Source organism: Halyomorpha halys, unplaced genomic scaffold (assembly GCF_000696795.3).
Source record: "Halyomorpha halys isolate HHAL.00 unplaced genomic scaffold, Hhal_1.1 Scaffold247.1, whole genome shotgun sequence".
Lineage (NCBI taxonomy): Eukaryota > Metazoa > Arthropoda > Insecta > Hemiptera > Pentatomidae > Halyomorpha > Halyomorpha halys.
In genome coordinates this window covers 1,167,882-1,181,962 of record NW_027111361.1, presented here as the reverse complement: position 1 = coordinate 1,181,962, position 14,081 = coordinate 1,167,882, and the positions used below count along the sequence as shown (strand labels likewise).

Below are 14,081 nucleotides of genomic sequence, written 5' to 3'. Positions count from 1 at the left end.
ATTAATCCTCCTTAGCCTCCTATTCATAAAGTATAAACATTTGTGTTTACATGGATAAAAGTTGTATTGAACGGAATTAATTAGCAAACACTCTAGAATCATAATAAACAACGAACAAACGAAAAACGACAGGACTTTTTGAATGCCCTGGTACTTTAATATCCATTTCAACGTTTAGGGTCCATCGCCCCATCCTCAGGCACACTAAAGTTCAAAACAAATTTTAAGTTATGCATACCACACAAAATCATTCATCAACTTAAATACAATTAAATAATTATTATCATTACTAATTTAAAATTAAATTCACAATAATCATTATTGCTGTCTTCTAATATTAAAATTGCTAACTGCATATTTAAAATAAGGAATAATATTTTAAACAAACATTATTGTTACATTCACTCCAATTATAGTTATACAGATAATGTTCATTTCTAATGGATTACCTCCCTGCTATTTCATATCTCTATTCATTACAAAGATAAACATTTATTTTAAGTTCTTTATTTAAACATAGTGACAATACATCATTCCTAAATTACTATTGAACATGTATTATGTTATTCAGATGGCTTACTAATTATATTTCTAATTTATTTATCAGATTTATGTAATATACATTTACATTATTTGTATCAGTCTATTGTCTATTTAAGTTTATTGCATGTTCTATACTTTTAGTTATGTTTATAGTCTCTGTTATTTTCCTATTTTTAGTATAATTAAATATTTCTAACATTTGTGGGTTTTTAAAGTCAAAATTGTTTTATGCTGTGTTGGGCTAGTGCTCTAGTGTTTATGTTTTTACAATTTTTTTCCAATATAAACTCCTTCACAATTATGGAAATTAATCTTATATATTACATTTTGTTTATAATTTTTTTTTCTATTTTGTCTCTCATATTGTTACTTAATTTGTTGTTATTATATAATCCTAATTTTATATAGCTGTGGTCATATTTAATGAATTTTATTTTAATTGTCAAATGAACCTAAATTATTAATGAAACTTAAGACTTTTATAATATATTTTATTAGAACGACTCTATTCCTTCACGAATATACTGGATGCTAAACCGCGACTAAGATTTTTGGTAAAAGTCCTCAAAATAAAATATATTTATATGCAAAATAAAACAAAAATAATTATGACAATAGAATCTTAAAATTGTTCAATGGACCATAATAAAAATAAAAATAAAAACATAATGTACAAATGAAACTATATAAAACAAATGAAAACAATAATTATGTCGAATTAAAATTAAAAAAATGATGTTTTTAGTTAATTTTTTAAGTATATACACGCTCTTGTGTATGCACAATATGTAATTATGTGGGAAGTCGACATGAGAGAGTGCAACCTTCCACAATAGTTTGAAAACCCAAACAATTGTAACAATTTGAGAACCTTCAAACCACAAAAATTTTGATATAACATTTTATTCAAAGATTTATAAAAAGTTTAATGCAAATACAAGTACCTCTGAGGTTAATAAATTGAGATTTTATTGTTGATTATTGTTGCCAAGTATCAGCATTGGCTACTGGTAAGTGAAAATTTCAAATGTAAAAGAGTTGAGAACATTTCGTAATAAAGATAAAATTAAATTATTTTAAAAAAATTACTGCCCTGAAAATTGAATTATCTTCGAAAATGTTTATGTTAACATCTAAATTATTATTTTTTTTTTTTAAGAATTAATAGAAACAACATAAAACCGATTGAAAATTTAAGATTTCGTCCACCCTTCCCCCACAAGATTTATCTAGCAACACCCTTGATGACCCAACAAGAATCCCACTAGGATCTTTTTTTTTTTTACTCATGTGGTTTCTTGGTAGAAATCGCTCACAGTACTGATTCATTGCAATACTCTCCGATAGGGATACCCCAAAAAATGAATACATTTCTATAAAACTTACTCTTATCTTGGTGACAATGATTCATATACATCCTTATCAACCTTCCTAGAAACTACTCAGTGTATATACTTCCTTTATAAAACGAGATAGAATACGTGAAGTATAATCTATTTTGGCATAAAATGATATGTCGGCTTGGCTCTAAGGATTCTTTTTTTAATAAAAACTAATTAAACAAATTAAATGTAGGTAATAAAGGTAAATATTTCTCAGATATATAATGTCCAGAAAATATAACATTTCATATTTTTAATTGAATCCTTTAATAATACCACACTTATTCCTGTCGAACAGATCTGTTACTTATAGTAAAAGAGCCCAAGAGGAGAAAAAAGGCAGTTATTTCACCCCAATTTTTTATTACTTTAATGAAAGCTATGTATAATTACTAGTCAAAATTCATGAGTCTGCCAAGTATAGGTAGGGGGAATAAAAAATAGCGGCAATGAATTTAAAAGCTATACCTCGCTTGGCAGACTCATCAATTTTGACTAGTAATTATACATAGTTTTCATTAAAGTAATCAAAAATTGGGGTGAGATAACTGCCTTTTTTTCTTCCCAGCTCTTGTACTATTAGGACTACATCTGGACAAACGGCCAACTTGGAATCCTCATACAAGACTGAAAAGACAGGAGACTGCTCAATTCCGCTTACTCGACAAACAGTCTAAACATCCAATTAATTACGAAAGGCTTTTTTATATGACCATAATAAGGTCTTTCTAGACTTAGGAGTTGAGCTTTGGGACTCTACTAAACCGTCGAATTCCTCTTGTGTCCAATCCTTAATGCTCCCTAATTTGTCACAAATCAAATTATCCATCAGGACTTTAGTGTTCTATATGCTGCCGATTTGGCTAGAACCCGATTCCAAATCTTTCATGATAAACTACCTAACCAACCAAACCCACTCTAGAAATGTTATTCCTCATGTCTCCATCATGCCATTGTATAACAAGCATCAAATTTACCTATTTTATATATTTTTAATAATGTTGTAATCGTTTGAATGACGTATTAATGTTAGTTGTAGCTGAAAAAAATTGTGTTGGAAATTTACTACAAAAAAATTACAGGTAGCAAAAATTAAAAAAAAAAATATAATAAAACAGCCATTACTGTTGGGATATTATTGTTACATACCAAAACCAAAGCCTTAAGTCCCTCAAATATCACTACAACAGAATAAATACTAAAAAAATTATTTAAAAACGGTTTATTAAAATTTTCATGTATTGATTACTGTCCGAGGACAAATGGACTTGAAAATAATTAGATTTTTTTTTTTATAACATTAATATTAGTTTTGTATGTTTCTTAACGAGATTAGTTGTTCTTGTCATTTGAACAAAAAAAGTTATAATACTATTTTTTTTAAACATTAATTTTTCACGAAGAAGGAGGTATTAACAATTATCGAATATGTAACACTTTATGGAAGAACTTAAAACAACTCAAGATTTGTATCTTTGTCACCAACATTAAAAAAAATATATATTATATTATTCAGATTAATTGGGAATTGTTACAAGTTGGCCCATGCGAACATTATGATGTATTGATCAGTGACCGAATGATAATATAATGTACTTATTAATGAAAGACATTTCTATCCACTACTTGAATACCAGAACTCAAACAATCAATTTTTATGCTACATCACATAGAACTACTTCCTTTGACAAATCCTTTTTGGTCCGTTCCTTTTCCTTTTGGAATTCCTTACCTATTTTTCTCCATAATGCCTCTTCCCTTACTCCTTTCAAACATCAGCTATTTTTTCACATTCACTTGAGCAGTCTGGTTATTAGAAATAGGACTTCTTGATGACAGAATAATTTTGAATAGTCATATCAAGTCTCAGTATAAAAAGTCATAATTGTATAAAACAACATACATTGCGAAAAAACTGAAAGTGAAGATAAGTCTTTGACAGATCTGGTTTTTATTTTTGGCTTTTCAAAACTTACACCACAACAATGGCAGAGGTGAAAATATTATTGTTTGCTTACTGAGTGAATATTTCTTGTCTTGAGAACCATCCCATAAGAGAGATGGTTGGGGGTGCGGTCAGAAAATAACATAAATAAGTTGGAAAAAACTTATTTAATAGTGCCAACGTTTCGGTCAGAATTTCCAGCCTTCATCAGGGCTGGGAACAAAGAACAAGATAACGACCATTGAATACAAAAAATAAAAAGAGAAAATATAAACAGAATGGTTAAAGTAAATAATTATACAGGGTTTAAATTATTAAAAATTAAGTGATGAAAGAAGTGGAAAATAAAACGTATATATAGATAATTAAATATGTAAGTAAAATATATACGTTTTAAATGGGTATGTATTATTTATTTTAATAATTCTGGCCAAAACGTTGGCACTATTAAAGCCAATGTTTTGGCCAGAATTTCTACCCTTCATCACGGCTAAGAACTAAGAACAAGCTAAGAACAAGATAACAACCAATGAATACAAAAAATAAAAAGAGAAAATATAAACAGAATGATTAAAGTAAAAATTAATAAAGATAAACTGATGAGAGGAGTTGAAAATAAAAGGTATATATTTACTTACATATTTAAATTCATGTAAATACAAATACTACTTATACATATAAAATAAATATAAATATAAAAAATATATTATTAAAATAAATAATACATACATTTAAAACGTATATATTTTACTTACATATTTAATTATCTATATATATGTTTTATTTTCCACTTCTTTTATCACTGTATTTTAATTAATTTTGATCCTGTGTAATTATTTACTTTAATCATTCTGTTTCATTTTATTCTGTTTATAATCTTGCTCTTTGTTCTTAGCCCTGATGAAGGCTTGAAATTCTGGCTGAAACGTTGGCACTATTAAATAAGTTTTTTCCAACTTATTTGTGTTATTTTATGACCGCACTCCCTACCATCTTCTCTTCATAAATATTATCAACGTTCAACTATCTTCTCATCGTGCCATTTAATCCTCAAATCAAACTCGCTGTTATTTTTGCTAATTTGGTGGCCCCAATTCGATGGTTATTATTTCGTTTTGTAGATCATTCAATTACCTTTAAAACATATTTTTTGTTGCCATAAAATTTATACTTTTTTATAATAAATGTAGGTGCAAATAAAGCTTTAATTTCACTTACCTATAAATGGAATATATAGTAAATAGAAAAATTACGGCAGTGGAAAATTTCGAATTCAAATACACATTTTTGGGTCACCTGAGTCCAAATAACCAAGTCTTGCAAAATGGTCTGTGTCTAGCATAGCTCAAAAAAGAAAATTCGCTCATATCTGAAATTAAATATTTTGCGCATGTATAAGACTGGAATGTTAAGCAAATTTTTCATTTAAATTGACCAATACGGAAGTACTACTTAGGAGAATCGAACATTTTTAGGATATTCTTAAAAACGGCCGTCTCGATTTCGATCAAGCTTTGAAAATGAAGTGGACTTTAATATCAGAAAAAATTTATCCTCATTGAGATAGTCTAACGGGCTTAAATTACGAATAAAAAAAACCTCCCTTTTATGTACCTATAATTTTGCTTATTTGAAATAAATGGCCAGTTCTCTTAGTTAGTAATAATAAACAATGGATAAATACAAAATATTTAAAAAAAATTGATAAATAATTAAAGGAAAGAATAGGAAAAATAGAGATAGGAGTTCGAGTCAGTATATACTTACTGCACGATCTCTTCCACTCCCAATAATGAAGCCCTGTATCGTTATCTTTCTTCATACGGTATATTATTGCCAGGGGCAAATTATTTTCACCTCGAGAAGTCCTGAAATACGAAGTTATGTGATGCTTGCACCGCACCAGACTTCTTTCTCTGAGGTTTATTATATTTTTGAAAAGTTTAAAGGCTTTAGAAAACTGGTCTATAGGAAACGACGTTTTTCTTATCTTATTATCTCGCACTGGATAACAGATGTGTACTAACTCATCGGTGCCGAAACTTTACCTGGAAAAAATAAGAAACAAACTAGGTCCTTCCTTTTTAACAAATAATATTTATTTTCACTTACCAATACTTGAAAGAAACAAACTTACATTTACCAAAAATAGGGGGAAGTGTTACGAAACTGAAAAATATCGAATAAAAAAATATTTTAAGTATGGTCCTTTAATAACAATTTATACTTTTTCTATATCATCATAATTGTTTAAGATATTGCGATTGAAACGTCTAATTTGAAGTAATAAAAGGCTAGTAGAAATTTTTATTATTTATCATTTATTATTCAGCAGTGAAAGTACACTTCAAAATAATTGTTGAATAAATTTTTTTATGAAGTATTAAGGGAGACAGACTAACAATTAGGTGATTTTTATGTGACTAATTGAAATTAATCAAATTTAAAAATTAGTGAAGTCAATCATTCAGAAAAATCTTTACATACAGACCGACAGAGTTATATTTAATACAATAATTCTCAATAATACACGACTGCCGGAGTTAAAAAAGAAAATCTGCCAGACATGGATGGTCTGTATGTTAGTGGGCATGAGGGCGTGTCGTATGGCGGATGGCAAGTGTTTTTTATCATGTTTTTCTTCCATTTTCAACTGCACTTCAAAATTGTATGTCTGATGAAAGAGTAAATCCATACAGAGAGCTTTGAGTTTGGAAAAGGAGACACCCAGAACGATGCGAACGTCCTCATTGTAGGCTGTTATTGATGAGAATGTTTATGGTTAAAAAGAAATGCTTTTCATCAAGCATGGAGCTGGGAAAAAATCCTGGAGGAAGTAAATAAATAAGTATTTATAGTACACGCCCCTGAAATTTCAGTCCTCCATATCGTTAAAACTACTGATAACACTAAAATAAAACTTCACAGCACATTATTTAACGTACAGTAAATTCTGTAAAATAGGATCTTTAATAGACATCGGTACGTCTAATAGTTCCTGAGTATTTAAATTATAAGTAATTAGTAGTCTACGTTTTTTCAAAACAATAAAAAATCAATGTTCTGTGAATTTATTTCGTAAAATATCATAAAAACTACTATCCCTAGGAAGATAAACGTCATTAATTACACTATAGTAAATTCAAGTGCTGACAGACAACTATCTGTAGATCAAATGATTTCTGGGATATCGTTATCCCAAAATAAATTCACTAACTATCGATTTTTAGGTATAAAATGATGCTTTTTAAAAAGTGTATCTCAGGAACTATTTAACGTAAACAGATTTATTAAGGATTATATTTTAGCGAGTTTACTCCACTTTAAATGATGTTTTATTTTTAGTGGTGTGGATAGTTTTAAAGACATGGAGTTCAAAATGAAAAATTAAGTTTTCTTAACATTTTGAAAAAACCAATATTTTTTATTTCCTCTTACTATGGATGGCAGACTCATGGGTCGTTTGTAGCCGAGGGAGTTAGAGCGTCAACTCTGACTACCCGTGACTGCAGGGGCGCGGTTCGGTTTTCAGCTAGAGGGTAGAATTTTATTTTGTGGCGGTCCCACCAAATGAAAACTTGACCCCCGCACCATGCTTAGAATAGGTTGGTTACCTGTAGATACCCCTTCCCCCAGAATATGTCAGAAATGGCCAGAAATGGGGTAAAAAAAATGTTGGCAGATCCATCAATTTTTACTAAAAACTATATTTAATTTTTATTAATGTAATTTATATATTAATATTGGGATGAAATAGCTGGATTTTGTGGTTGACTTATGAGGTTCGTCGTTAGATGTATGGGTGGGAACTGACCACCAATTAATATTTAACCCTGATGCACAGTGAGCTCAAATCAAGTCTGCACCAGATGAAATATAAAAAGCAAGAATGCATACCCATGGATGTTGTGTAGAAATGGGACGTTTCACAACCCATGGGTATAGAGCAATAAAGGTAATATAATTCCACCTCCAGGCTTGAAGATTATGTCCTGGTCGCCAGCTGTTTTGGCCATTAATGGGCCGACATCCACACCAATAACAGCACTGGCGATGGTGTGGCAACTTCACAGCTCTGTCTGCAATGAGGACACATAGTTTTAGGTTTCTATTCCGATCCCCTGGCCTCTCAACTTGGATGTACTTTTCCATCAATATTCAATTGGAAGATAAATATTGTACATTATCAAAATCTTTCCCACAAATATTATCAGCATATTTATTTTATTTTTAATGAGGTGTAAATAGCAGACTTTAGATTAATAAGTGTAGAAGATGGTTGGGAGCTGCGGTCAGTGAAAAAAACACAAATAAACAACAAATTATTTATTCGTTTATTATTTTTTGATTTATAACCCTGATGATGACCTGAAACTCAGGTCGAAACGTCGGCGCGAATAAATAATTTTTTGTTTATTTGTGTTGTTTTTTTTTTACTGACCACACCCCCCAACCATCTCCACGTTTACTTTTTTACAATTTTATAACTTAATCCAGTTCTTCTCCAACTCACCTAGATCTGGAATTTTCAATGTTACAGGGTATTTTTATTTTTACGAATTCTATTAGAAAATAAAATTTAGATATGAATTCATATTGGGGAGACTTTTGACCCTGTGACCTGATGGCATAAGTCACCAATAACAGCGACGGCATTTGGTCAAAAAAACTAAAATTATGATGGCGGGATTATTGTCTATCATAATCTGTAAAAAAATTACTCCCTCCCTTTTGGAAATTCTAGAATTAGATGCACTGGAGAACTGGATAACGTTAGAAAATTAACCATTCCCTCAAAGATGGAAGACATTCCACTGTTATGACCTTGGAAAAAAAATGTAAAAAAATTGTAGAAGTAAGGAGGTGTGAAAGTGTATACTACATATATAAAACACAATATATTGTAAAGCACAATATTGATATCTTGTAGTTCTGAATATCGATAATATTATATTAATTTTTTTTTTTTCAGAATTGATGCGTGCACTGCAGGAGAGCTTAGATAGTGATACATTGATCATAACAATGAAACAGATCAAGCAGAGAAGAACACATCAAGAGGTAGAAACGTTATTGGCACTGCAAGGGAAAAGTTCAGAACTGCTATTTGGAATAAAACTTGATCGTGCAAATAAAAGAAGTAAGAAGAAAAAATTAATTGTGGGATTTATAATACTATTTAAACAGTTATATAATTTTGAATTTCATTCTCTTTATCTTTGACGTAGTACATATATTGAGCTGAATCTTCTTTTTTCTTTTTATTATCCTGCATTCAGTGAAAGAAATTTTTACTTAATCATCAGAATAATGGATTTTTCAGGTTAGTAAATGAATAATGGGAAATGGTATAGCTTATATAGGTATAGCAAAATTAACTGGATTTAATTAAATCCAAAATTTTAGAATTTTTATTTATTTATAACTATTTACAGCTGAACATTAAAATACATTTAGTAAATTTCATCTCAGATCAAGCCAGGCGTGTAGAGAAACTACCCATTGGTAGCACTCTAATGCCGTTTTACATTAGCAGATCTTTGGCCTTCTTTTTAGGCACCTCGAAGGACTGTCAGGAATGGAATAGTAAGCAAGAATAGAAACTAGTGAGTTTGGGTGGTTAGGGAGGTATGATATCTGGTTCGGGCTTGATCGGCTACATATGGAATAATTAGGTCTTTATGTATGATTTTATTTGTAACTAAGTAAGGAGCATTGAGGATTTTACGAAGGATTTTGGATTGTAAGGATTGGATCCGAAAGGAATTCGAAAGTTTAGTGGAGACCCAAAGCTGAACTCCGTATGTCCAGATAGGCGTTATAATTGTCATGTAGATCAGTCTTTTGTAATGAATTTGTCCAGTAAGTGCTGTAATAGTTGAAATCGACGTGCAGTTTCCTGTCTTTTCAGTCTTGTGTGAAAATTCCAGATTAGTCGTTTGTCAAGATGTAGTCTAAGGTAGCGGATCTGTTGAAGGATAAAAGTGATTTGATGGGATTTGTTGGGATTTATTTTAATCCTTCAGTTACGACACCATTCTTCAAGGGCTGATATATAGAATTGGAGAGTTTGGGACGCAATTAAAGGGTTATTATTTACTGCGAGCACACATGTGTCATCGGCATACATGGCAAGGGTAGTGTTTGGATTGATTGGGAGGTCAGTTCTATAGATTGTGTAGAGGATGGGACCGAGGATACTACCTTGAGGCACACCTGCGGGCTGAGAATAAAGGGTTGAATAGGAACCATTGTGGTTTACTTGGAATAATCTATCAATGAAAAAGGAAGGATGATGAGAAAGTATTTTAGAATTTTAAATTATTTATTCAACTATTTTTTACTATTTATGATTATTCTTACAGTTTTGATTGAAACTCCGAAAGAAAGGAAACACCTTAAGTTAACAATGCTTTCTGACAACAAAGCTATAAACAGTCTCATAATATCAATTGATCAGAGCAAAGGAACAACTGATGTGGCTTTGTATATCGACTGCAATTTCGAAGGGAAGATCAAGCTATCTGAAAGTTTAAATCAAATTGTCAGCAGCAATGGTCTTGTGAAAATTGTATGTATTATTTCATATGCTAATTAGCATAAATATACAATATTCGTCCAATTTTTATAAGAATGTGGATAAGATATTTTATTTTATGTTTTAGTATAGAGAAAGGCGATATATCACCGATCTCGATAGCGACACTGAAGTTCAAGAAGTCCTCAAACGTGTGAAATGTTATTCTGACGACCAGATGTTATCAACGCAACCACAACCAGCGAACGAAACCCCTCAAGAAGAGATAGTCATACATACAAGAGGCGAGTACTAAGTTACTAAATTTATAGATGACGCATGTTTAAAATTTCATCTATTCGTATAAATTTTAAAATCCTATACAATTTATTGGTAGAATTTTAAATTAATAAGATATATAAAATCTGTTACCGTTTAAAGCGAATTTTATTTCAAGTTTTCATTTTAAACAGTTAAAAATTATGTATTGGTTATCTTTAGTTTTATTTTATAAGTACCCGTTTAAATGTGAAATTTTTTTTTTAAATTTTAAATATGTGAACAACGTTTTGGGCAGTTTGCACATCTTCTAGTTCTTTGTTCTATACAAATAAAAAAAAATGGACAAACAGTTTTAAAATTATACAGCAAGGAGGAAAAAATTTATTGAAAATACTAAGTTGTGCTGCCCAACTTCATTGGACTGCTAGTCACAAAGCATACTTATTTTAGTCTAATAAGGCGATATTTTTATTCTTACGATAAATAGGCCTAACAAGTATAAAATAAAAATTATAAACAGTAGTAATATATAACAATATAATATGACTTTTTTTTTTTGTTTCAACTCTTTGGTTCTTTTACTTTTTTCCCCTTTCTTTTCTTCTCTCTTTCATGATTGTTTTCCTCCTTTTCTGTCCTTTCTCCTTTCCCTTTTTTTTTCCCTTTCATATTTTGTTTTCAACTCAATGTACTTTTAAAAGAATGATAGAGACACAAATATATAAGGAAATACATAAGTAACAAATATATATAAAAATCAATAAATATATAAATAACAATGTAATATTCGTTTGTTACAAATATTTTGTTGCAAGATCTCCGAAAGTTCGATTTACAAGATTTTTTTTTTGGAACGTTGGATTTATCCAGTAGAAAAAAAAGGAACGAAATTAAAATAGCGCATAACTCAAAATTTATACATTTTTTTTCATATACTATGTATTAGATAATATTATAGGTAGTTTCTAATAAATAAGTAAAAATTAATTATATATTATTTAAATGTAATTTACTATTTACACAGGTAATTTTACAATTATATACCAATTTAAAAAATTTAGATTATTAAAAAACTAAATGCTAATTATTCTCACCATAAATTATATCATAGACACATGTCAACAAAGATGGAAAAAATGTTCATAATCAAAATCTTGAATATAATACAAAAATGTTTCTTGTTTTTAATAATCATAACAATTTTAAATAGGTATTTGATGATTTATTGTATTTTTAATAGTTGATTTTAGTTTTTTCTATTATCCACTTTAGTTTTTACTTTTCTTATTTTATTTCTTATATTATTTACTTCTTCTTATCTAATATGTATATATGGTATGACTGAGTAATTCCAGCCTTAATAATGATTGCCCTTGAGTGTGGCCAATCTTGGCTAATTGGCAAAAATTAGTTTGTTGTGTAAATAGTAAATTATATTTAAATAACTTAAGGACGAAGGAATTCGCTGCATAAATTTACGCTTGTTTATTGTGCATTATTTTTGTAGAACATTGAACAAGTAAAAGGGCAAGAAGCCTGAAAAGTTGTTCAGTTGCAAAATTAAAGAAAATAAGTCATAAAATGATAATTGATTTCAGAAAAAAATAATAATAAAAATATCGAATTTTATTGCTTTCTGAAATATAGTTTGTATAAATACATATATATTTCTTTTATGTTCTAATAATCGAATTTTTAAAATTAAATTAAACTTCATTGATTCCTAGCTCATGCTGTTCTCTATCAATATTATATAATATATTATATCATTACAAGAGATTTTGTAATTAATTATTATTTTTTTTTTTTTTTTACATGGTCCTATTTTGTATATTTCCCATTCGTAATTATTTTCCATTCAACTAGATATTATATAGTTAGTGCTTTTGTTATACATGTATAAGAGTTCAAACTGACATAAATGTAAATTTAAATTTTATTCAAACTTCGGATTTTACGAAAATGACCATAAATTAGAAATACGTAGATAATTTATATATTTAAGTACAACTTAGTCTTTCTGTTGCAGGCGACATCCCCATCATTACTGACTGTGATGGTAAGTTGAGAACAGGTTTTATCTTTTAATGGGTTGCAAATAGGTTTCCGCCGTTTGACAAAATATGAGTTGGCACCTGAAAGTTTCTTTGAGATTTTGAGCAGTAAAACATTGGATCGCAAGTTTGGTCCTTTGTTAGCATGACATGATTTTTTTCTTTTGAGAGTGACAAGTTGAGAATCTAAGGCGCATCGGTTGCTCAAAGGCGAAGGCTGCTTTAAGTTTGAGATGTTTTTGTAAATGGCATCAAAAGTTAAAAATGGTGTGTTTGGCGCGGAAGACAAGGAACGCAATTGAAGACCGAAAGTGTTCGAAGACACAGAATTGGAAGTATTATTGTAGAAAGATTCGTCCAAACACAAAATGATCTTGCATTAACATTGGAAGTGACTCAATAGGCGTTTGAAATCGTTGGTAGTGATTCAAAAACAAGGAAATCTGGGTCCATATAAAATGAAACCTATTTTGCATAATTGAAATGCTGCTTGCCATGCATACAATGTTTTTTGCATCCTTTAGTCATTGGTGATAAGAAATCCATTACGTTGTATACAAAATAAAATAAAATCATGAAAACCACCTGCCTACGCTTTAAAATCGACAGGCAATCCAAATATTCATGGAAATAAAATTAATGTTGTGTATTTGGTGGGATCAACTGTCGTGTATTGTGAGCAGCGTTTTATATCGTATGAAGACACCATAAAAATTGGGCCGATTTGTAGATAGTCCCAAAAGATGAAGAGTTCTTCTGAAGTGAAATCCGAATGCTAAAAAAAGATGGTGGCTAGTGATGAACGATACTTTGAATAAAACGTAATGTAACGTTCTCTCTTAATAAATACCTCATTTTGGATAGAAAATGGCGGAAACTTATTTGTATATCAATATATTATCATCATGAAAATATGGATCGTTTTTATAGCTATGCAGTCTTTTAGTATAAAATAAAATTTAATGTTCCTTATAATTTCTATTTACTGATTAATTGGAATTTTTTTTTTTAAATTTATTTTATTTCTCATTATTTGTCCTAATTGACTATATCAAAGATATTGCACATTATAAGGGAATTAAATGTCAAACCATTTAGAATTATAATTTAATTTTTTGAGTCCATTATAAGTACAAAATATGTAATTAAAATTTAATATATAAGTAAAGACAATATTATAATGAACACGATTTTGATGTATAACCGTGTCATTGACAAAGTTTAGATATCTGTTTCAGTTAAAAAAAAAAAACTATAGTTCGATTTTATATTACTTCATTTTATTTTATTTATTTAAATAGAATAATACAATGCAAATTACATATAAAAAAAATCAATAAATTATGGAAAATTTGATT

At 29.4% G+C, this 14,081-nt stretch overlaps 1 protein-coding gene across 1 annotated transcript in view; it reads left to right on the top strand.

Moving 5' to 3' along the window:
- Positions 1 to 14,081, top strand: part of Tsp (Thrombospondin) — an 89,140-nt gene that overhangs the window by 14,680 nt on the left and 60,379 nt on the right. Inside the window, exons 2-5 of the mRNA XM_014419664.3 lie at positions 8,843 to 9,010; positions 10,236 to 10,441; positions 10,536 to 10,692; positions 12,699 to 12,728. Coding sequence (XP_014275150.3) covers positions 8,843 to 9,010; positions 10,236 to 10,441; positions 10,536 to 10,692; positions 12,699 to 12,728 — 561 coding nt within the window. The remainder of the gene's footprint in view (positions 1 to 8,842; positions 9,011 to 10,235; positions 10,442 to 10,535; positions 10,693 to 12,698; positions 12,729 to 14,081) is intronic.